At 38.9% G+C, this 26039-nt stretch overlaps 1 protein-coding gene and 1 long non-coding RNA gene across 8 annotated transcripts in view; one reads left to right on the top strand and one right to left on the bottom strand.

Annotated features, from left to right (window-relative positions):
- Positions 1-23994, top strand: part of LOC116420798 — a 30620-nt gene extending 6626 nt beyond the window's left edge. For 2 of the 6 annotated variants that reach the window (XR_004231248.1, XR_004231245.1), the window contains one exon: positions 670-1076. This is a non-coding gene — a long non-coding RNA (uncharacterized LOC116420798). Of the gene's footprint in view, positions 1-669; positions 1077-13869; positions 14028-17926; positions 17996-23354; positions 23463-23906 lie in introns of those variants that run through there. The other 4 variants (XR_004231246.1, XR_004231249.1, XR_004231250.1 and 1 more) reach the window with 4 other exon arrangements.
- ELL (elongation factor for RNA polymerase II) overlaps positions 1-26039 on the bottom strand; it is a 128572-nt gene that overhangs the window by 20926 nt on the left and 81607 nt on the right. For both annotated transcript variants that reach the window (XR_004231244.1, XM_031948197.1), the window contains exons 3-6: positions 24697-24818; positions 23969-24132; positions 11851-12104; positions 4436-4560 (exon numbers count right to left, since the gene is read on the bottom strand). Coding sequence is in view for 1 of the 2 variants with exons in the window: in XM_031948197.1 (XP_031804057.1) it covers positions 4436-4560; positions 11851-12104; positions 23969-24132; positions 24697-24818 (665 nt within the window). In the remaining variant the exon portion in view is untranslated. The remainder of the gene's footprint in view (positions 1-4435; positions 4561-11850; positions 12105-23968; positions 24133-24696; positions 24819-26039) is intronic.

Genomic DNA, 26039 nt, shown 5'->3' with positions numbered 1-26039 from the left:
AGGTATGGAGACTACTTTTACTAAAGTAGACCAGCACCTTCTCTGCACCTTATGAATGTTAGAAAAGCTTAAGTGATTTGTTTGGGTAGGACAGCCAATTGTGGGTCAGAACCCAGGCTGTCTTTACAACTCTGGGGCCGGCTCTCTAACCACCATGACATAATGCCTTTCTTATGAATTATGAAATGATTCAGACCAGTTCCAATGGTCTTGTGATGAAGAGAGCCATCTACATCCAGAGAGAAGATCGAGGGTGGATCATAACAGTATTTTCACTCTTTTTGTTGTCTGCTTGCATTTTATCAATGCAATATATCTAATATATTATATTATTCTTTCTCATTTTTTATTTCATTTTTCTTGTGTAGCAAGATAATTGTATAAATATGTAAATATATATTGGATTTAAAATACATTTTTTACCATGTATAACGTATATTGGATTACTTGCTATCTAAGGAAGGGTGTAGGAAAATTGAACACAAGGTTTTGTTAGAGTTAATTATGAAAAATTATCCATGCATATCTTTTAAAATTTAAAAAGCCTTAATAAAAAAAATTATCTGGAAAAGAAAAAGAATTCAGTGAATTAGCACTGAATTCATACATTATTAATTAATGTTAACTAATCCAATCCAGATTAATAAATTCAACTCTTTATTCTTCTAGTTTAGATCTCTGGGCTTTTTCCGAAAGGATCATGGAGGGACCTCAAAAGAAGATCCAATAAGAGGGAGACAGGTTAGTTCTCTTCTTTCATCATCATAACCACAGTAGAAAGATTTCCTCAATTTGCTAATCATTACCATGATTTCTACAGTTCTTCAACTTACTGGATGCACCTAGAAAATTTTTAAAGCTAGAAATATGGACAATCAATAATAGACATTCATCTGACTACAAAAAGTAACAAGGTCTCTAATCTCTGCAAGGATGCGAGAACTGCTGCTGTCTCTTTCGGTTTTAATATTCCATGTCCCTAAATCCTGCCAACTCTGATCCTGTACTTGGGCCATGATCTGACTGGCCCAAGTATTCCTCCTCCACTATACCAATCAAAATCTGCCCACACCTTACCTTGTCTACTTGTAGTATTTTTGTCCACATCACTGCATAAATTCCTTCATAGAGGACTGACTTAATGTATTAGAGGCCTTTCTCTGGTTCTTTTTATTTATTTTTTATCTTTTATTATTATTCTGTTTGTATATCACCAGTACAGCATTCACTCTTCCCATGATGACTCAACTTCCTGTCTGACCAACTATACCCTGGATGGTGGCTTTTACACCTCTTCTCAAGATTGATGATATGTTCCAATTTCCTTGGATATATTTATTTTTATTCTGAGTGTCAGTTGCCTCTATGGTAAAATTAAGAGCTTAGACTAGATGACTCCTAAGCTTATTTCTATCTCTATGATATGATAATATACTATGATATGAAAATATGAGAATATGTGAAAGAATAAATCACTTTACCACAATCAATCTTAGGCCCAGGGGGTGCCCAAAGAGAGACAATGAGAGAGATTAGAGAAAAGGGAGGGTGTTCACCCCTGTACCACATAAATTCTTGACAGAAATAATGCCATTACTCCTATAAATGAACTTCAAAGATTTATTTAGTATTTACATTTTATTTAATTTTAAACTTGAATGTAATATTTCTTGTGAAATAGAGCTTTAAGATTTCTAAGTTTTATATTGATTTGCTTCTCATTGCCTGATGTTAAATGTTACAGGTACTCTTCTATCCATTTTAGAGACAATGATTCTGATGAGGAATTCAAATCTAGAGTTTCCTAACAAGTCTAGCACTCTATTCACTTTCCTACGCTTCCTTAAGAAGTGAGAGAAGTAGGCATAAGAGAATCAGTATAGCTGAATAAAAGATCTCAGGTTTTGCTTTGTGGTCTACAAATGGTTTCACCTCAGCCTGCTCTATCACCTATAAAATAAGCATCTATCAAGTCCCTTCCAGTTCTGATACTCACTATGTGCACTGATGGCTCTTAAAAAAAATGAGCTATGCAACAAGGACCCAGAAGTCACAAGATGAACATAAAGAATACTCACAGGACAAGCAATGAAGCCCCTTTCTCCACTTCTGAGGCCCATATATATCATTTTTTCTGCCTTGTAGCCATGCTGCCTACATTAAGGTAGGAAAGTCTGCATTTACACAGTAAAAAGATATCCTTTCAGGGTCCTATTTGGGATTTATTGCCCTAAGTAAATGCCATGATTTCAGACAACATAGCAAACATGGAAGAATCAACTTTTTCTTTTTTTTTAAACCAGACAGGCTGTGTGGACAGTTGTAATTTTCCAGTTAGGTTATAATTCAAGGCACTGAATATGTTTAAATTAGTTACAACAGCTCAGTTTTCATTTTGCTAAGAACTGCCAAAGAGATTCTAATACTGCAAATGACGCTGGTCTTTAACAGTGTCTCATCTCCAAGCCAAATTGTGTTTTCAGATCACGGAAATCGTTCAATACCAAGAATGGCATTCTTTGTTGGCCAAAAATCATGAAAAAAATGAGCCTGAAGAAAAGTAAAAAAAAGTCAATTTTTCACCTTCTTGTCAGGATGAGAGAAAATACTGCCTTTATGCCTGCAGATTCCCAAAAGCTTTTGCACCGACTCCACTGATCTGAAGTTCTTGGGCACAAGTCTCAAGTATTCTGTAACCAGAGGGGAGGTTTCACAGCAGAGTGGGATCCTCTGTAAGGAAAACCTCAGGAAACAGTGGAGTCCACAGCCCCAGGCCTTTGCCGACTCTGGATCTCTTGTTTACATCTCCATGGCAGACAGTTATCCAGGCTGTTTTTGGACTCTTCTCCCCTGCCCCCACTTTAGGACAGCTGTTGGTTAAGAACTACTTTCTCAGAATGAGCCAAAACTTGCCTTCCTGTCCTGCCCACTGTACTCTATCATTTGTAAGCTGGTAGTCCCTCCCCCCAATTTGGTAACAAAGCAAATGTTTAAATAAATGATCTGCCTTGTGATCCAGATTCAAACAGAAACAATGGCAAAGTAAGGCCTTGATCTTGTTTAAATAAGGGACACTACTGCCAGTTCTGATTCTAGCTGGGCCATTTTACTCCTGTTTGAAAATATCTGTCAATTTCATGCCATTTAAGAAATCTCACTTAACTGAAAGATCCTTGGCAAGTCAAAAGATGCATAACTGACTGGTACAAGAGGGAGGGAGGGGCTCACTGTGTCAGGCTGAGTGCATTACAAATATTATCCTGTCTGATCTTTACAACCATCCTGGCAAGGAGGTAGTGTCATCATGACTTTTTCGGATAAAGAAACTGAGGTACAGAGAGGTTAATGACCTGTTTAGGGTTCCTCAATGAGTGTCTGAGGCCAATCTAACTTCATGCATGGCACTCTATCCACTGAGTCACCAGATGCCGCAAAAGGACAAAGCTGACCACAAATGTCTTAAATTGTTTACAAAACATTTTTACATCCATTTCATTAAATCTTTACAACCACTTACAACTGCCCAAACTTAACAGCTCTGATAATATGCTTTATAACACTAACACACACACACACACACACACACACACACACACACACACATAAAAATGAAAAACTTGACTTTAAGGAAAGCTGAAAAGGATTAACCTTTAGGCAGGCCGTATACCAATTCACAAGGAATGATAAGCAGAGATTCTCATCCTTCCTGACCCCAAACAACAGCAGCAGAGATTATATTTAATAGCAGACCCAAAGAAATGAGTTCTGCTACAGCAACCCATTAACTTCCATTAGAAAGCACTACTATCTGAAATAATGGAAAAAAAAATATTTATTAAACGTTTTCTAGGCTGTCAAATTACTTTCCTTCTCTCATTTCCTTGCTAGTAAAATGGGGTCACCAATATTTACAGTTCTGACCTCAGCAGGGGGTTGTAAGGAAATTTCTATGAACTCTGACTACTGGAAAGATCTACCTGATCATGAAGCTTCAATGATGTGTCCCCAGTGGTTCCTTTTCCCAAGGGCAAGCTGCAGAGGACTATGCCTAAGCCATTAATGGCCTTGGCCTCCGGTAGTCTTTCTCCCCAGTACCCAGTACAACTAGCTGGAAGATGCTCTCCTCTCAAATTCTGCAGGTTCAGTAATTTTCTATTGGCTTCTGATATGAGCCAAACATCAAGCCTTAGTCCAGGCCTCTGAAGCTAGCATGCCCTTTTCTACCCTTCTCAGACCTAAATTAAATAAAATCTTATTTAAACAGCCAGCACATGGTCTATGCATTTCAGATTCTGCTACGCACAGAGGTTCAGATAATTGAGGAGCGCATGCAAAATCCAGTGAGGGCACAGTTCACATGACAGCACTATGAGGGTTGAGGAGTAGGAGTAAGCCTACATATAGTCAAAAGAATATGACACATTATTTGAGTTACCTAACAAGAATTCTTTTTAGTAACTGCTGATCTCCTTCTGAATATCCACGCCAGTCCTTCTGAACATCCTTGTACATGCAATCTTTTAATGTGTATGTGCTGTCCTTGGCACTCAAGTTGGCAACCTAGAAAAAGAGAAGCACTCTGTCAGATGAATGAGGCACATGGAGGGAGGAGGGGAAACCTCAAAAAGGGAATACAAAATCTTAGGGATCACCCAGTCCAACCTAACTCATTTTCTAGAAAGGAAAGCAAGCTCCACACTGTAGACTTACATCACCCACAGAGACCTCACAGAGGCCAGGGACATTGGTCTCCTTGCTGTCCCTCACACCTGATTCTTTTCCTCCTCATCTCTGCTTTCTGGTTATCTTGGCTTCCTTTAAAGTCCTAGCTAAAATCAAAGCATGTTTAATCTCTTCCTTGTCCCCTTTAATGTCAGTGACTTTTCTCTGCTGCTCATTTCCAAACTATCATGTACATATCCTGTTTGTACAAGGTTGTTTGCATGTTACCTCCCTCATTATACTTTTTTTTGCTAAACATTTATTTTTGTTTCATGGTTATAGACTAACAAAGCACTAATGTTTTTAAGATAGAATTAGCAAGTGTTATATATAAAAAACAAAGTACTAATGTGGTAGTACAGAAGAACAATCAGCAAATGCATGTATTAGTGTCCTTTTTTACATTTCTATTGTCAAGGCACAATATTATTGCCTATTAGTCAAGAAAATGTGTTTATTTTACACAAATATCTGCGTTTCAGACCTACACAAGGTGGTTACCTCATTAAACTTTTGAGGGGTGTTTAACACAGTACCTGACATATAATAGGAGCTGACTCAATCTCCATACTAGGGCAACCTATTCACTTCCCTAGAACATATTCTGGACTTTCTGACTTTATCCCATAAACTTTGTCCATCTCCTGTTTCAGGAACATCTTTTTCTCCTGCTGCTGTTCCTCTATCCATCCCTCAAGATCAAATGTCAAGTTGCTTCCCCATGCTAAGCAGAACTCTATGTAATTTCTTCATTATTGGTCCTAATTCTTCAGAGTCTCATATTTAGCAGCAACCCTTAAAAAAGCTGAAGATAAAGTACATGCCCTCAAGCTTTCTTGACCTTAAACACTCTTCTTTTAAGTAAGGAAAGAAGTAGGCAAAACCCCCAAACCTCACTTCCTCTGAAGTGGAGCACACAGCTTCACACACTGATCTTTGAAATAGCATGCCCTCTAACTGATGATCTGCACACCGACAAGGATATTCCAAAATTACACAATACTTTTGGAGAGTTCTGTCCTGGGCCCTCTTCTCTTCTGCCTCTGAACCACTTCATTTGGGAATGCTATCAGCTTCCTTGTTAATTAACAATCCCTAGGCTATCTGTCCTGCCCCAACCTCTCTGCTGAACCTTACTCTCACAGCTCCAGCTGCCTTTCATACATCTCATACTGGATATCCAGTAGACATCTTAAATTCTATGTGTTCAAAACCAAGCTCATTATCTTTTCCCCAATGCCTCTTTCCAAACTTCCTATTACTGTGGAAGGGAAAAGCAGCCATGGTCACCCCAGCTCCTTACTATCTCCCACCCCATATCCAGGGCACATCCTCACCTTTATAGCTTTGGAATCTCTCTCATATACATCATATACAGTTCTCAAATAGACTCCCTCCTCGCTGACCCTGGCACCATTCCAGTGCAAGACTCTGGCAAGAGCCTGCTGTGTCTATCTCCAGCCTCTCCCTAGTCTATCCTCCATTCAATGGCCAAAGTCCTTTTCCTAAAGTATCATCTGTATCACACGCCCCTCCCCATTCAACAAAGGCCAGTGTTCCCTATGACCGCCAGAATCAAAAAAGATACTCTGATGCTCAAAGACCTTCCTAACCTGTATTCTTCCCCATTCCTGCCTAGTATTTTCCCAGCTATCTCTTTATACCTCCGTTACAGATTGCAATCCTGCCGTTCTCCACACAAGCCCAGCTCGTCACTGGGCATTTGTGCTGGGGGTCTTCCAAGCCTGGAATGCTCTCCCTCCTGTTTTCCCCTTCTGCCTACCTTGGCTTAATTAAAGTCCCAGCCAAAATTCCATTTTCTACCAGCAGTTTTTCCCATTCCTTCTTAATTTGTGTCTCTTCCCTCTGTTGGTTTCCAAACTATCCTGCATGGAGCTTGTTTGTACATAGTTTCCTGCATGTTGTTTCAACTGGGACCAGTCATTTGATAAACATTTATTAAGTACCTACTATGCACATGCTAGACAAAAAGAGGCAAAAAAGACAGTTCCTACCCTGGAGTGCTGGGTCTGGAATCTGAAAGATCCAAGTTCAAATCTAGCCTGAGACACATGCTAGCTGTATAACTCTGGACAAGTCCCTTGGTCTCTGGTTGCCTGAGTTAGAAATAATATTACCTATCTTCTATGGCTATGATAAAAATCAATGAGATAGTACTTGCAAAGTGTTTAGAACATACCTGACACACAGTAAGTACTATATAAATGCTAGCTATTAAGTGTCACCAGAAAAGCAAGAAACCATTATAAGAGAGAAGGCATTAGACCTAAGAAGAGTTGGAAAAGATTTCCTGTAGAAGATGGAATTTTAAATGAAACTTGAACAAAATCAGGAGGTGGAAGAGGGAAAGTGTTCTTTCTAGGCACAAGGGATAGAGATAAGTGGAGGTGAGGGACCAAGAGATGGAGGGTCTTGTTCCTAGAGCAGCCAGTACACCAGTGTCACTGGACTGAAGGGTACATGTTGGGGAAGAAGGATGGATGGAGTTAGGTTAGAAAGGGCTGCATTTGGTCTCTGATCCTGGAGGTAAAAGGGAACCACTAGAGTTTACCGAGTAGAGCAGTGGTCAGACCTGCAGGACAGGGGCTGTGTTTTGCTTTTCTCTGTATCCCTAGCACTTAGCACAATGCATGGTCTACATACTAGGTGCTTCATTAATACTTATTAGTTTTCAATTGATAACACACTTTTCCCATAATTTCATAATTATGTCTGATGTCTAGGCAGATCTAGCCACCTTAACAGTGATAGCAATAATAAGAACAAAGATTCCAATTCCAGAAGGCCCACTTTCTCCGTGATATTAATCTGAGAATCTGTGAAAGATAAACAATAAATGCATATAAGTCTTTGAGGGACATTTCTGTTTAATATTTTGATATCACTGATAAAGACACAACTACAGAATGCATATGGCATTTGCCTTCTGGCTAAAGCAAAGGCAAACAGATTACTGCCACAACAGCTCTTATGGAGAAAAAAGAAAAAAGGCTGAGAATTTAATCAGTAACAGAGCTACCCCATTCCAAAAAAGCTCCACCTTTTTCCTATTGTCTCTCCAATATTCTACTTCTGTTTCTGTCATGGAAATCACAGAATTCTGGCTGGAGTGGGCAGTTTCAGAAATGAGAATGTCAATCTAATCTACTCATTTTGAGAGAAGAGGAAACTGAGGCTACAAGTAAAGAAGTAATGCAATCACCCTTTGATCCAGCAGTGTTCCTACTGGGCTTTATCCCAAAGAGATCTTAAAGAAGAAAAAGGGCCCCACATGTGCAAAAATATTTGTGGAAGCCCTTGTTGTTGTGACAAGAAATTGGAAACTGAGTGGATGCCCATCAGCTGGAGAATGGCTGGATAAGTTATGGTATATGAATGTTATAGAATATTATTGTTCTATAAGAAACGATCAGCAGGATGATTTCAGAGAGGCCTGGAGAGACTTACAGGAACTGATGCTGAGTGAAATGAGCAGAACCAGGAGATCATTGTACCCAAGACTGTATGATGATCAATTCTGATGGACATGGCACTCTTCAACAATGAGATGATTCAAACCACTTCTAGTTGTTCAGAGATGAAGAGAGCCATCTACACCCAGAGAGAGGACTGTGGGAGCTGAGTGTGGACCACAACATAGCATTTTCACTCTTTTTGTTGTTGTTTGCTTGCATTTTATTTTGCTTCTCTCTCTTTTTTAAAATTGGTTTTTGTTTTAATTGTTCTTGTGTGGCACAATAATTGTATAAATATATATGCATATGCTGGATTTTAACATATATTTTTACCATGTTTAATATATATTGAATTACTTGCCATCTAGGGGAAGGCATAGGAGAAGAGGGGGGAAATTGAAACACAGGGTTTTTCAAGGGCTAATGTTGAAGAATTGCCCACACGTGTTTTTTTTTAAAATAAAAAGCTTTAATTTAAGAAATGAATTGCCCCCTCCCAAAAAAAAAAAAAGAAATAATGCAATCAAGACCAGACACTTGATACAAGGCAGAGTCAAGATCTGATGCTTGTTTTTTTTTAAAGTAACTACTTCAATAGCCAGAAAATTTTTCCTATGATAAATGATTCCTTTTAAAGAGGTTCTCTTAAAGACTGCCAGGGGTAGAGGAATACTGAGTAAAAAGACAATTTAAATTGAAGCTTCTAGTTATTAAAACAAGAAATCCATGCTCCTTTCACCATTATGACTCTGCTGATTGGCAGATCACCTCATAGAATCCCCTTTTAGATTGGAGAGGTTAAGGTCTTTTCAGGAAGGAGCAGGGAGAACCCAGGTTCTTAAGTCTCTTCAAGCTCAGATATCCTATGATTCTCAGTCTCAATTCCATAAAATCAACCCTGAGACCTGTATGTGCACGAATGTTTGTGGCAGCCCTCTTTGTAGTGGTTAGAAACTGGAAACTGAGTGGATGCCCATCAGTTGGAGAATGACTGAATAAATTGTGGTATATGAATATTATGGAATATTGTTCTGTAAGAAATGACCAAGATGATTTCAGAAGGCCAGATTCAGAAAGGAGATACTTACATGAACTGATGCTGAGTGAAACAAGCAGGGCCAAGAGATCATTATATACTTCAACAACAATACTATATGATGACCAATTCTGATGGACTTGACCCAATGAGATCAACCAAATCATTTCCAATGGAGTAGTAATGAACTGAACCAGCTACACCCAGTGAAAGAACTCTGGGAGAAGACTAAAAACCATGACATTGAATTCCCAATCCCTATATTTTTGCCCACCTGCATTTTTGATTTCCTTCACAGGCTAATTGTACAATATTTCAGAGTCTGATTCTTTTTGTACAGCAAAATAACGGTTTGATCATGTATACTTATTGTGTATCTAATTTATATTTTAATATATTTAACATCTACTGATCATCCTGACATTTGGGGGAGGGGGTGGGGGGAAAGAGGGGAAAAATTGAAACAAGAGGTTTGGCAATTGTCAATGCTGTAAAGTTACCCATACATATAACCTGTAAATAAAAGGCTATTAAATTTTTTAAAAAAGAAAAAAAGAAACCAACCCTGATAACTATGGCACCTGCACATCCTCCCCCTCCACCCCTTTTTCTGAATCTCTTTGACACTGTGTCTGCCACATCTTTCAGGAGATGCCAGATATTTAAAGTGATAATGTTGTATTGGCTCTCAAATAGATATGAACCCTGACAGCAGATACCACATAAATCTTTACACATGCAATCACTGGCCTACTACATTCTAAGACTGGTGAGAAACAGCCTTTTTAGGAAAATGTTATCAATAAGACAATTTAGAATTCCTTGGAAAATAACCCCAATAAACACATTTTGGTTAAAGAAGAAACTATGCAAACACACATTAAACTCTTAAACAACTAAATTCTTATTTTAAGAATATTTCATTGAGGCAGCTAGGTGATGCAGTGGATAGAGCACCAGCCCTGAAGTCAGGAGGATCTGAGTTCAAATCTGACCTTAGACACTTAACATGTTCTAGTTGTATGACCCTGGGCAAGTCACTTAACTCTAATTGCCTCAGGCAAAAAAAGAGAATATTTCATAAGGTACAAAATGAAATCGAGTCAATGCTAGATTTGTTTTGTTTTACTTGACATATTATAAGGCTTTCTTTTTAAATTTTGGGATGAGAAAATTCGCGCTTCCAATAGAGTTGTTTAAAAAAAAAAGGAAATTATTTTATTTGGTATTTAAATTTCAAATAAAAATATGGTTTATTTTTTAAACAATGAATACTTCACCAATTGAAGCCTAATTAACTAAAAGATTATTTTCTATTAAGAAATAAAGAAAGGCACACCAGAGTACTTCACGTATTTTAATTCCATCTGGAGAGGTAGTGTGGGAGAGTAGATAAGAGAACTGGTCTTTAACTCAGTAAGAACCAGGTTCAAATTTCACCTCTAGCACCTTCACCAAACAAAGCCTGACCTCCCATGATGGGGAACATCGGCTTTTTCCCTTTTCTCACCTCCCTCCTAGGGCAAAATTACTCTGGTAATCAGAGCTCTGGTGCAAATGGTTTTTCTTTTAGATTATTTTCCTGTCAGAGTAACAGATGAGTATTATGTCTTTGAATGAGAAGTGCATAAGAAATGTTAGGAACTCAAAAGTGCCCCAGAGTCCAGTAGAGCTCAACATTTAATCCCAAGTCCTCTAACTGCAGATTCATCCCTATTCAATAAATGATTGTGTATAGACTCAAGAGCCTACTGGGATCACAAGCTGAAAGCTGACAAAAACCATGGAAACTGTCAATGAGTTCAGCTGTGATTGAAGCCCATAAAATTTCAGGTAGCAAAGCCAAAGAGGCAGCCTTTGGGCCCAGGACTTGTGCTTGGGGACCAAGTACAGTAAGTATTTGTCAAGTACAAGAACAATACAGTATAAACTGTATTGGGCTGTCTCTTAAAGACCCCAAACGGCAGAAGGAGCTGGGTATAAATCCTGTCTCTTCCATACTCTGTGACCATAGATCACTCATGCTCCTCTGAGACTCTGCATCAGGCATCAGTCTCCCAAGTTCTCAGTCCCAACTACACCATGCAGTGAATGAGGTGATGGGAAATAACAAAAAAAAAGCTGATGAAGGGGGGAGTGCAGAATGGAGATGACCAAAGCACTGTGAAAACTGAAGTTCAGGGAAAGGGGAACTCAGTAAAACATGGAATTTTAATAATTGTACATTTTACCAATGAGAAGCGAAGGAAGCTAAAAAAAACCTATACCATTGCTACCCTTAACTGAAACGCCCAAGGTAAGAAATAAAAGGTGGAACAAATACCACCCTGTAAAATATGTCCAAAAGAGTGTCATTACTTAAACATCAGGTCTCAAGCCATTTTAATACATAAGGACAGAATTTTCAAGTGAGTTATAAATCTCAGAGATCAAACACTGAGAAAAGTCTGTTCCACCATTCCTTTCCCATCCCAACTAAAAAATTCTGGCCAATACTAACTCTATTATCCCCATCACAAGAATGGTGGATCACCTGGTCAACCAAGACATTTGCAGAGGTCAGATGACACCACAGCCAACACAGGATGGAACAGATGTGCTCCACAAAACACATACCTGCTGCAAGAGGCTGTCCAGTGTGTCCTTATCCTGTGATAGAAGGCCATCCTTTTGCAGCCTGAGGATCAGCTCTGGTTTCTTGTAAGGCTTAAGTGCCAGTAAGTGAATGACCCTGTCTCTGAAAGGTTGCTGAGAAATCCCAGGATTGCTCTTCCTGATGGCACTGGCGACATTGATTGGCGTTGAGCGCTTCCTTGAGGGAACAGTGTCTGCAGCAGTTGGGGCTGGCTTCCGAAACTGAACCTTTTTGCCTAAAATGAGATTAAACTCAATTAAATTAAATGGCATTTGTGGGTAGCTGAAAGACCACTGGCTTTAAGGTTAGGTGGTATGGGTTCAAACAACGCTATTTATTACTAGTGCAGATTGGAGAATTACACAAGCTCTTAAGTCAGTTTTCTCATCGTTAACATACAGAAGTCAGGTTCAACTCAATCTCGAGTCTAGAAGTTAGGATGAATGATTGCTACAATCTGATGTTTTCATCATCTGGAGAAATTTCATAGTTTTTCAGCATTCAAATAAGAAACAGAAATGATACAAGAAACAAATAGCATTTGAAATTACTCACATATCTCTTAGCAACAAACACAGCCAAAAAACACCACTCACACTAGCATTTATAAAGTACTTCTAAGGTTCACAAGGTTCTTGACATAAGATCCTTACAATCACTATGAGGTAGGTGCTATTATTCCTACTTTACTTTTTTGGCATGTTCAGGATCACACAAGTATCTGAGGCTGAATTTGAACTCACATCTTCTTAAAGCCAAGATAAGGGACGCATTCACTACACTACTAGCTACCTCCACAACCGAATCATTTTGAATTACTTGACAATCCAAAACATCCCATGACTTTCCAAGATCCATGTCTTCCCTCGCCTTCTTTCCAACCCCTTCTTAATGAAACTTTTCTAGATCTCCCCAACAGGAAATAATCTCTCCCTCTTTTGACCTCGGAGCAATCTGAGTCTCATAATGAAATGAAATTTTAAACCCCCTCCTATTCACTTCCCGACTTGAATTGAAGGAGGGCTTGGCCTGAGTGCCTTTCTGTCTCCACTCTAAATCACACCCACTGAGCAGTGTTTGCTGAACAGCAGAGACTGCTGCCCCATTCTACTTAATAGTTTTACACCTGTCCTGTGGGATAAGTTGTGTTTCTTTCAGAAAAAAAGAGTAGTAAATCAAAGTGTGAGAACAGTTCAAGATAACTATGAGGAAGCCTCATGGACTTAATATAATATAATATGATATATTATAATAAATAATATAAATATAATAATAATAAATAAATAATATAAATATAATATAATATAAATAATGGAATAAAACATGTTGTTTTATTCAGTAATGGGAATTAGGCAGGTTTGATTTCTTCTCCCTTATGAATTAGTATAAAGAGCAATGTAGTTTAAGCAAAATTATAGTTTTGAAGTAGGAATCACTTCAAATGTAAGTAATTAACCTATAATGCTGTTGTGGAACAATTCTATTTGAATAAGGAGGCAGTGAAATACAGTGGAAAGAACACTGGCTTCGCAATCAGAAGATCCATGGTCTTGACCCTGTATATCATGAAGAGAGAAGGGTAGAAATAAGTGTTATGATGGCCCACTATGTGCCAGGCAGTGCTCTACAAATACTGCATTTGATCCTCACAACAATCTTGTGAGGTAAGTACTATTATCACCACCATGGTATAGAAGAGAGAATTAACACAAACAGAGAAGGGACTTGCCCAGAGTCTATAAGTGCTTGAGACTAGATTCAGCACTTCTGGGTCTCAGTTTCTTTATCTATAAAACAGGAGTTGGGCAAGATGATCTCTAAGTTTACTTTTGAAGTCCAAAAGTACCTGTTCTTTTACATCTATTTTATTTTAAATAACATTTTTTTTTTCTGTTTTTAAATGAATGCAATAAAAACAATCCAGAAGCTCCCTGGAGCTATGTAAGTCTGGGGCTCAAAGACTCCAAGACCAATTTATGATTTGACTTCTTTTCCCAAAGGTAAGAGAAACCTCTGTTCCCATCCATGGCAGCCTGGTGCCCATGAGGAAGAAAGGACAGAAGGAGGAGAACTGCTAAGTGATCTCTGTGACATTTTCACACAACTGGCAGATTCTGTAAGAATACAAAGAGCAGCACTGGGGCATCCTGCTATCAAGGTGCTTTGGTCCTCCAAATAAATCTGACATCTCTATGGGCAGGGTCCTGTGCTGGGAGCAGCGAAGGGAGAGACAGAAATGACTATGACACAATCCAGAGGGACTTACTCAGGGACACAGAACACAGACACTGATAAATTGCCACAGAAAGGACAATCAGCACACATTACAAACACCAAATGCTATGAGATCAGGTGAGGAAGGACTAGTGCAGCCAAAGAGACTAACAGGCCCAGAAGTTTGGCAATAATTTCAGATTTATTCTTTTAAGTCTTCCCATCATTGAACTTGGATCCCATTTTCCCTTAAAAACCAAGAAGGTTCAATGAAGCACCATGGGCACTATCTTCAGTTTGAGGAACCACAATTTAAGAAGGATCCTGATCAATTAGAGAGTAGCCAGAAGAGGGAAATCATGGTGTTGAAGGGCCCTGGGTCTAGGTCCCAGGAAGATGAGCTAAAAGAACCAGCCCTTTTTTCTGTTGATTATTTCCTATTTATCTGGTATATAGCTTGTCTGCATCATCTCTCCCATGAGATTCTAAACTCCTTGTGGGCAGGGACTACCTTTTCCTCTTTTTAATTCCTAGTATTCAGCACAGTGCCTAGCACTTAGTGGACAGTTAATAAATGCTTAGTGACTGGCTACTAGAAAAAAGAAAAGTCAAGAGAAACAAAATAGTGATAAATAACTGAAATATTTTTTGTCACAAAACTGTAAAGGTTACAATTCTCAACAATGAGATATCTAAACTATCTGAAAGATTGTCACGTGAAAGGTGATTAGACTGTTTCTGTTTGGCCCAAGAAAATAGAACCCAATGATAAAAGTCGCATAGAGGCCATATTAGGCTTGATGTCAACAAAGACTTCCTGATATTCAGAGCTGTCCCCAAATGAAATGGGGTCTCCCTCCCTGGATCATGTAAAGGAGAAGCTGGACAGCCACTGGTCACGTAGATTATTCACAATGGGGATTTCTTTCATATGTAGGATTGAATAGACTGGCTGTAAAGGTCTCTTCCAATGTTAAGAAAACCTGTGCTTCTGTGAGGTGAAAGGAAAGCAACCTGTTATTCTCAAGGCATTGTATAAATGTAAATCACCATTGTCATCTGGACTCATTACTCATACAGATGGCAAGTCATACAAACAACTCACGAATATTAAGCTGACAAACAGTTCATGATCTGCATTTCAAGAGAGTGTTCTGAGGAGTGCCCTGCTCTGATGCTATCTTAGGCCTGGATACATCCTTGTAACCATCCAATCAACCATTGTACATGTCTTATTTCCCCTGGGTTTTAAACTCTTGAGGGACATCATAAAAGCCTTGAACTTTCCCCAGCTCAGCCATCTCCTCCCAGCCTTGGCTTCCCAAGACTTCTTCCTGGCAGCTGTTTTCTTCCACTCTCATCCCAGATCCTAGAGAAAACTCCCTGTCTATACAAAAGACTGGACGAAGCAGGAAACTCCAGCCAAATCCTAAAGAACACTCTGCCCTGCCCTATATGGATTCTCACATCAATCACACCACTAGGATGTGCTGGGCCAGGGTTTTTCTTTTTTTTTGTTGTTGGTTAGCTCTGGCTGGGGGGGCGGAGGAGAGAGGAAGGGGGAAGTTGAGAATTGTAACCTTTACTCTTTTATGACCAAAAAAAAAAAAAAAAAAAAAAAACCCAAACCAACTCCTATTTTCTCTTTTTTATGCCTCAATGTTTCCTATTTTAGTTGATCTACTTTAATTCTTTTTTTTTATTAAAATATCAAATAGGCTTCTTTTACAAGCTGTCAGTCTGTTTCTAGCAGTAAGCACAGCAAAATCACTTAATAATGCATTCAATGATGTCTAAGATTTTTTTCAACAATAGGGTACTATAAATCAATGGGAAAAGGAGGGATTTTAGAAAAGTCTTCTTGTTTTAGAAATTGTTGCTAATTATGTCCTCTGTTCTCAAAGAGGATTATGACATCAAGGGATGCCATGACATGCAAGTGAGTTGGATTTCAGTGAGAAAAGGCTGTGCAAAGTCATCTGCCTTACTTTCTCCTCCGGAGCCACCTGGGCTCCGGATGGCAAGATATAGATCAAGAGGACTGAAAATGGCCCTGGATATAGTGGGAAATCTTGGTTTCCCACTGGTTTCCCACTTGGTTCCCTTGGAACCTTCGAAGATCTCCCCAGTTAGCAGATCTGACTTGAATGAAGAATCAGCAAAGGTGACTTGAGGAATAGTCAAAAGTTTAGGAATGAGACTCAGCTTAAAGAGGAGAGGAGTTAAATGCTGCAAAAAGATAAAAAAGGATGAAGAAGGAAATTAGATTTAGTAATTAATAGATCACTGGTAATTGTGGAGAGGCCAGTTTCAGTTAAATGATGATGTCAAAGGGTGGTGGAGAGTTAAGAAGATGAGAAGGAAAGAACATATATGACGAGTAGGAATGATAGGATCAAATATGGGGTTTTTAAGGATGGGGAAGACATACACATGTTTACAGGGAGGAGAATGCAAGAAGTTAGGGAGAGATTGATGAGAGAGAATAAGTTTCCGACAAATCACTGATGTCTATCAGTAGGGGAAATTTCCAAAAAGATGAAATCACAGCTCTTCATTATCCTCCACCCTATTTCCACAGCTTTTTAAGGTTGGCAAAGCCTTTAAATATATTATCAAGCCCAAGACTCAGAGCAACCTTGTGAGACATACTTGAGACTTCTTTCACTATACCATTCTGCGTTTTTGCACATGGTCAAGTAGAACAATCTGGACCCAGGAGACTTGCATATGAATACTGGACATGACACTTACTCCTTATGTGACAGCAATTCAGTTATCTCTCTCCCAGTTTCTTTTTTTAAAAAAACAGAGACAATATCTGATAACCTCATGGAATTGTTATGGAGCAAAAGTGTTCTAGAAATATTTTATTCTAAATTAATACTTTCATCCCTGCTTTCTGAAGCCTCTTTTCTTGCAATTCTGCCAATTTACTGACACGTTTTCTAAACATGAAATAGCTACGCAGCAAAAAAGTTTCCAGCATACAGGAAATCAATGCATTTCCTTCCTGATTACTATCTGACTTCTCAGCTTCCACTGTTTGGCTTACAAAACAATAAGCCAGGGTCCGTTTCACATTTAGCAACTCACCACTCTGTTCATCATGGCCTTTGGGAGGAAAGAAAATATATATGGGTCATGTGACTGGAGAGAAGAAAAACCAGCTGGCTTATAAACATCTGAGATACTTGACCTTCTTGGTTAAACGTTTTTCTTCTTGACAGATGAAAAGTCCCTAAAGATATGGGGCTGGGAAAAGGGCCCACTGTTCTGGAATCTATTGATTTCTGGCCCCTCCTTCCTTCATCCTACCTTCTTGTTCAAAAAAGGTAGATAAAGTTAGCCTCTTCTGAGACAGACATAAGTTAAACCGTAGCAATAAACAGATGTTTCTCAAAATGAAAAAAGACTAAAAGGAGAACTCCCAGCCCAGCATTCTTTCCACTATATTTTCCCTCTAAATAATAAACAAATCTGATAATATTAGAATCAGAAGGGACAGCATGAATGCAATAGAATATTCCTGTGACAATGAATATGAAGAATATGGAGAAACATAAGAAGGCAAATACAAAGGGGAATCAGCACAACTAGGTAAAACAATATATATGACTGACCACAGTAGTATAAATAGAAAGGACAACAACAAAAAGCTCTGACATGCTTTGTAATTATAATGACCCAAAACAGCTCTACAAAACGGAAAGGGGATAATGTATTTTTCTCCTTTCTTTGTAGAGAGAGAGATCTCCATCTGGGGAACATCACATAGAATGGCAGACATGGGTAATGCAAAGATTAGTTTTGGTGAAATGCTTTTTCCTTCCCTCCTTTTAGATTCTTTGTCACAAGGGATATTTTTGAATAGGAGATATCTAGTGAGGAGAGATACAACTGGAAATGAAGGTGAGACTATACATAAAATAGATAATTTTTTTTTTAATTACTAAGTACTCTCATAGTTATGTAGCCCAACTCCTGCCTAAAGGACCAGTTGTGAAAGGGAAAAGTCACATTCTATACCACTGGAGGGAGTGTGTACAATGAATTCATGGAAATAGTTACCCAGTGGTCAGATGACAGTGTGTTCTCCAATGGGGATTAAGAGTAAGATGTAAGGAACAGTTAAACATGCTGGATGCCAGAATTAGATTCAAGCTAGAACAATGGGCCAAATCCAATTAGATAAAATTTAACAGCAATATGCAATAAAAACTTGGGTACAAAAAAAAATCAATTACCATTCATCAATTACACCAGTACAGGATGAGATAAATATAATTATCTAAAAGAAAAAAAAAATGACATGAAAAAGATGCATGGATTTTAAGGAATTACAAAGTCGACACAAATCACTGGTGTGATAGAGCAGCTCTTAAGTGTTAAAAGCATTAAAAGGAGCACATACTCTTACCACATGCACTCTGTCCTGATCAGATAACATCTGGAGTATTGCAGAATGCACCAGGGTCATATTATAAGTTAGGCATTAACATGCTGCAACACATCCAAAGGAGGGTATGGCCAATATGGCACGGGAGTCTCAAAACTCCTTTAAGAATCTGTGTCTGAATCATATGGACGAAGATTTAAGACCAGAGGCCTTGACCTCAGAAGCAATGGCCAATGCTAAACTACAAAAATTTTGGCCTGATCTAAGGAAAAATTTCTTACTAACTTTGGTTGTTCTAAAGTTTACCTCAGAAGGTTACAACTTTTTTATCATTGAAGTTCTTTGTATTCTGAGATCTTAGCACAGGACTCCTGCATATGAAACAACGACTTCATAAATGCCTGTCAACTGATTGATTTAAGCAGAGGTTCAATGACCACTTGTCAGAGATGCTGAAGAAGGCAACTCCTACTCAGAAATGGGTTCACTGAATATGACCTCTGAGATTCTTTTCAACTCCAAGATTTGATCATTCTAAACATGTGGTCATAAAGCTTCTGTACTCAACTACTCCAGGCATCAGGAGTGGATTCTTTCCTTTCATGCTCATCTAAATGTACTCTAGAATGAGTCTTCCCTTGGATTTCATGGATTCCCACAGAGAGTCTATCTTTCTGACACATAGGACTTCCCCAGTGTGTCTAATAATCTGATCCTTTAACCTGCCACACTTGGAGTCAGAAGACCTGACCGATACTTTGGAGTTTGGAAATAACTGTTCCCTTCAACTCCACATACTCAGATTTCAAGTTCACTTTGTTCATTATCCAGACTTTAACAATAGATATCTAAGGTCGTGAGTGTCAATTTTTTTCCTTCTTATTTTCCTCTTTGAATAATACACTGAAATCCCCACAGCCTTTCTTCTAAAATAGAACTAGATGGTTCAATGGATAGAGTACTGGTCCTGGAATCAGGAGGACCTTCTTCTAAAATAAATAATGCCTACTGAAATTGTGGCTTTATGGTTTACACCCTTAAGAGCATCCAATGGTACAGTGGAGCAAACAATGGGTTTAGAATCAGAAAGACACCAGTTCAAATCTAGATTTAGGTATTTATTAGCAGTGTGCCCTTGAGCAAATCACCCTATCTGCTTCAGTTTCCTCAACTGTAAAATTGGGGAAACTGAGGGATATAACAGTAATCTACCTCACAGGGTGGGTGATAGGTTCAAGAGAGATAATTGTAAAAATGGTTAGAACTGTGCCTGAAATTTATCAGTCATAATATCAGTGCTGGTTTCTTCCCTCCCTTGGTTCTAAAGAAGTTACATACCAATTCTCTCATTCAATCTCTCCAGGAATCTTATGGAGTAGAGATGCAGAGCCTATTTACACTCATTTTATAAGCATTTCATTTATATTTCCTAAAGAGTTCAGTACCAACTCACTGTCTTCGCTTTTACTAGGGACTTTACTACCTTTAACAACCAGGTTCATGTATCTTCAAACTCCTTAACATCCCAATTTCTCCATTTCCTTAAATCTAAGACCCTACTCCTTTATTCCACGTCAGCCATACATAGAGGTGGTCACTGGCTCTCCTCATTATATAGTAATGCTCCTCTTATTTAAATAAAAATCCCATCCTTCATTGATCTGACCAAAACTTCCTCTCATTCCATCTCTCTCTCTATCTCACCTTCTTTGCCCTCACTGAAATGTCTAATTTCTCCACCCTTAAGTAATTTCTCAAGTCATTATCTTCACTCCCTTCTCTACTCTTGATTCTAGAGTGGACCAGTTCCTCTCTCAATTCTGATCTCTCAATTCTTAGCTCTGGATCTGACCATTACTCCCTGACACCTTCATTGCTACTCATGTGCAGCGAAGCAAAACAGGACCAAGTCCATGTCGCATCTCCTCTCCAGTTTCCCCCAACCATTCCTTCCCCTTCTCAGTTGAAGGCCTCACCTCCTTCTGAAGTCATTAAACATAACCTCCTTTACCCCTTCTCCAAATACCTTGCTGTCACCCCTATCCTTGCCTTCTTTCCCTGAGTCTCTGACAAAGGTAGCCCATCTTGCCAAGGCCAATCTCTCTACATGTCTTCTTGATTCCATCTCCTCCAATATATTGCAACCCCAATCATCCCATCCTCTCATTTTCAATCTCTTATATACTGTTTGTTTCCCTATTGCCTTCAAAAATGCCTTTCCCCACATTTTCATAAGACTCAACCATCCCTGCAAACTCTTCTCTCCCTTAATCAAACTTCTAAAAGCTGACAAAGCTCATTGCTTGTACTTCTCTCATTTTTCAACCCTTTGCAATATGGCTTAAGACTTCACTCAAATGAAATAACTTTTTTTTTTCATTAAAAAAAAAAACTTTATTAAAGCTTTTTATTACAAAACATATGTATGGGTAATTTTTCAGATCTTGCTACACAAGAAAAATCGAATCAAGAAGGAAAAAAAAATGTGAGAAAGAAAACAAGATGCAAGCAAACAATAGAAAGAGTAAGAATGCTATATTGTGGTCCACACTTAGTTCCCATAGTCTTCTCTATGGGTGTAGATGGCACTTTTCATCAATAAACAATTGGAACTGGTTTGAATCACCTCACTGTTGAAGAGAACCATGTCCATCAGTACTGATCATTGTACAGTCTTGTTGCTGCTGTGTACAGTGATCTCCTGGTTCTGCTCATTTCACTTAGCATCAGTTCATGTAAGTCTCTACAAGACTCTCTGAAATCAGCCTCCAACAGTAACTCTTAATTGCCAAATACAATGGTCTTTCTCAAATGTCACAGGTTCTATATATTAGCACTAGTTTACTATCTACTGGATATTTCAAATAGTATATTCCAGAAACATCTCAAACCCAACATGTCCATAAAATTATTTCCCTCCCACCCCCCATACACCTCTCTTCTAAACTTCCCTATTACTTATAAGGTCTGGGTTAACTCTCTGGAGGGTCTCAGGATCAGTCAAAGTCCAGATCAATCAAAGTCCTTGATCTTTAGGGAGAGAAGTGAAGGAAGCAGGAAAGCTGAAGAAACTTGCCAAAGATGTATCCTGGATTCTGTAGTCTGGAGTCTCCAGCCTCTCTCCTTCTCCTCCTCCTCCTCCTCCTCTTTCTCCTCCTCCTTCTGCAGCCAAGTAACCTTGACCTCTCTCCCTCAGCCCTCCAATCCTTGCCTCCAATTACATCTGTACACATTCAGCAAGCACCAATGGTGAGGAGAGCCATCACAACCTAAGTATCACCTAAGTATATGCTTATAGAGCCATTATCTCGAATTGAATAGATAATTAGCCTTAAGTGATCTGCTGTCGGCCTTTTTCAGAGTTTCAGCCCTTCCCAATTACTGTCACAGGCACTATCACCCTTCAGGCCTCCTGCTTTGTCAGCCCTCATATCCAATGAGTGGTGGTGACTGAGGATCTGAGAATGAGCACAGGTGAAGGAGCTGGCATTCACCCTTGGGCTCGCTATCTCTCCATCCAGTGGTCATGTTAATGACCTCACACCTACCCCTCCAGTGGACTAGGTCAGGTCTAACCCTGCAGACTCTATCTCCCTCTCTCTCCCTTCACAACCAAGCTAACTTCCTAAATCTAGTGATCATCTTTCCTTTGCATCTGGGCACAGACCTTCAGTCCTGCACATGTGCCATCTCCCAGAAGGCTAGCTCCTTAAAGAAGGTACCTCTTTGTAAGCTATTTGTCATACATATCACCACTGTCCCAGCCTCACCAATAACTTAACACTAGTATTCAAATGCTAGAAGATAGGAAAGAATTAACAATAAAAACGTTCAGAAAATGACTTCTAAGACGTGATTATGAGCACAGCAGCTCTAGTATTCCTCCCCTCCTCTATTCTCATGAGCACCTAGAGTGCAGAATAGCACCACTATTCCTCTACTACTTCCATTTCTCTTCCCCCAAATCCATCCCTCTCTGCCTCAGTGAAGTTTTGACCACAGTACTTCCACCCAAACCTTCAATGGCTCTTTCTCACCAGTGCTAAAGCCAAATTCACAACTGTTTCGGATCTAATTCTAACTTCCCTTGCTAGCTTCTCTCCTGCCACTCCCCTGATGAAATTAAGTGTGTTACTTTAAAAGATTGCAAACTAAGCAGTGAATTGCTCAGGGCAACATCAGCACAGTGCCAGAAAAACAGCCAAGGCCTGCAACCCCTGGCACAAAAGTCCTGAGAGTACTTCTTCCACCTGGGGAGCAGAGCTCAAATTTAAAAGAAAGGAAAAAGGACCCAAAAAAAAAAAAAAGTTCATTACTCTAAGCAAAATATGACTCATCTTTTCTGGACACCTTGCTCTTATACCTGGAATTCCCCATGGTCTAACACTTTCCATTGACATTTTTGAAACCTACTTTCCCCCCATGATTCCTCCTTGACATTCCCTGCTAGTATTGCTTTTTATCACCTGATCTTATTGTATTTTTATTATTATTCTTATACACCATGCAGAGTTTAATTTATATTAATCTTCGTAAATGTTTTCTTTCAACTACTAGAATGTTACGTCCTTAACAAATAAAGGCTATATACAATTTACCTTTATTTAAACTTGATAATGTATTGTTATATAGAATAAGAATATATAATCAATATGCAATAAATACAGACTAAACTATCAAAAGCTTTCATTTTATCAGTATGCATACTCCCCCCACTGACACAGATCTTAATAGCCTCTTATTTGGTTGTTTTACCTAAGAAAAATCCACTCTCCTCACTAGATTATCAGTCCCTTGTGAGCAGGATCACATGTGGTCATCTAAGGTAATGACCCTCTCTACTTCCTTTCCTTTGTGTTATGATCGCTACAGAAATCTACTGACCAGCTATCCCAGGTTGGAAGGAGCTGCCATAACTTGTGCTTGCTGACATAATCTTTCAGAATCAGGGTCATCTACCAATCAAAGACTTGAGTCAAGGTGAACAAATGAAAACTACAAATTGAAAAATATTAATTATATAAATCTTAGCTTTCTTATAAATAAAATTGGGATATTACTACTTATCTTACAAGGTTGTTAAATGGAACTTCAAAGGAATACAGAAACAATTTCTATAAAGATTATCATCAATAGCATAAAATGAGTACAATACATTATGAAATTAAGAGGTAAAGGTCTCTTTCATATAGGATGACTAGGGAAGGCTTCCAGGAAGTGGCATGTGACCTGAATTTTAGAAGAAGAGAAGAAATGTTGAAATGAAGGGGAAGACAGATTCTGGGTGAAAGCTTGCCTGAGAGGTGGACAAGCAAGAAATAAGTTCTAGACCCAGCAAGTAATAGTTTGCCAAGAAAAATTCAGTGTCTAGTGAGGTGGGCAAATTGGTGTGGGATGCCAGGTGAATTTAACTTTATTTTGCAGGCATTTAATATCTGATGAATCAACATGTAGCCCTCAGATGACCATGTTCCTATGCACCTTACCCACATAACGAGCTCCCGGTTTAATGACGATGGCACTGCGGCTTCGGGTCTCCTCCTCAGCTTGGGCCATGCTCTGTCGGGCTTTTTGGTAAGAATCATCGGTGGCACACACAGTAATCTTGTCTTGTATACTGCCCAGGCAGTCCAGGTGAACATTTCCATTGCTGAAATACAAATAACAAACTGAGTTCTTCACTTTATTAACAAATAACTGACAGCCAGGAAACCTGTGAAGAAACTCCAAGGCTTGGTCATTTCCTGAATGCTGACACTTGCCCTCAAATGTCTCCCTTCTACAAATTCATTTCAAATACAACAGTAAATTTAACCACCAAAGAGCCTATTAAGGTCACTCTCTACTATGTTACCCCAGCCTAGACTATTGGAAAATATTCCTGATATACACTCCTGACTAGACAGCTCTAGGAGACTTGGGTTCTAGTGCCAGCAATGCTACTAATCCAGTGGCTTTGGGAAAATGAACTTACTTCCCTTCTCTGGGCCCCAATTTTTTCATCTGTAAATCTCTAACATCCTTCCACCTCTAATAGTCTATCTTATGAGTTTCAAAGTTGCTTTCAACTCTAAAATTCTGTGACTCTGTGACCTTGGAGTATATGTTTTAAAAACAAAATTTGGTGTACTGTAGGCAGAGACATAACTTTTAAAAGGATAGATATGTCAACACATATTTGCATTGACACAAATTATTCCATAACATCACTCACCTGGACACATATTGCTGGATGCAATCAAAGCTCCCTTGGGGGCTATCCCTGCCAATATTTGAAAGATAAAATGTGAAAGTTCGTACTTCTGTTGGATAACCAGGCCGGGGAATTGTGATGTGCTGTTTGGAAAGGGAAGGGGAAAAGTGTCAGTCACTTGGAAAGTGGCACTATGTGACTTTTACTTAGGTTAACCAAAAAAAAAAAAAAATCATTGGTTAAACCATCATTACCATCATAAGCTAAGACCAATCTTAAGAAGATTTGCAAATTGTTGTACACATATTCTCTCTCATTTGACCCTCATCAAACTCTGGGAGGTGGATGCTATTACTACCCCCATTTTACATATGAGGAGACAGAAGCTGAGAGGCGTTTGGTGAACTGGATCAGCTAAGAAGTGTCAGTAGTCAGAATCCCAGCACTTTATGCACCTTGCCAACTAACTGACTGACCTTATGAATAAATTACTCAAACCGCAGGAATTTTTACAGAGAGGAACTAATTTTATTTCTCATCAATCTTTAAGTTTCTCTTGTTGTCATAATATGTTTACAAACAGCTAACAAGCTTTATCATGATCAGAAGAAAAATCCAAATAAGTCCCATCAAGACCCTGGATTTCCACTTCTGGCTGCTCTCGCACCTGGACCCTTTTCTGTCAGTGTCCTACTTGTGCTTTTGGAGCCCCCGCTCACATGCTGCTTCTCCTCCTTTCCCAGCCAAAAGGGACTCCTCTTTTCCTTTGAACTCTCAGGACACCCAACACCCTTCCTCCTTACCCCTTTTAGTTCTATTCCTCCTGCTGTTCCTTTTCACCTTCTACCCAGAACTTAGTGGATAGCGGATTCTTAACAAATAATTGATGAATGAATGACGACAGTTTCAGGGGCAAGATGACTTGGAGACAGAAAGCCCACATGTGATGCTGTTGACAAGTAATTACATCTAGCACATTCCAGACTATGAGGAAGATGGCTGGGATAGAAAAAAAGTGTGTTCTCTCTTTAGTTAACAGCTTTTTATTGTAAAATCATCACTATACACCTAGACCTCTTGGAAAATAAAATTAAATAAATCATTTGATTTAAAGGAAAAGGTTTCACTAAAATCTCATCTTCCTGTCTTACCTAAAAGCAAGATGTTAAACATATTGCTTTAATTTGGGAGCTGGGAGGGGACAAAGGGGGGGGGGGGGGTAAAGAAGAGTTGCTTTTATTTTGTTTGCTTTTAAACAAAGTTAGCCAAAGGAGGGCAGATGAATTCAATACTACATTTTAAGTACACAATGACCTAAAAAATATTTATTTACTGGATGTCAAGGGAACTTGAAACCAAATAAT

The sequence above is a fragment of the Sarcophilus harrisii genome, chromosome 1, assembly GCF_902635505.1.
Source record: "Sarcophilus harrisii chromosome 1, mSarHar1.11, whole genome shotgun sequence".
In the NCBI taxonomy this organism is placed as follows: Eukaryota; Metazoa; Chordata; class Mammalia; order Dasyuromorphia; family Dasyuridae; genus Sarcophilus; species Sarcophilus harrisii.
This window is presented reverse-complemented; position numbering and strand designations above follow the sequence as displayed.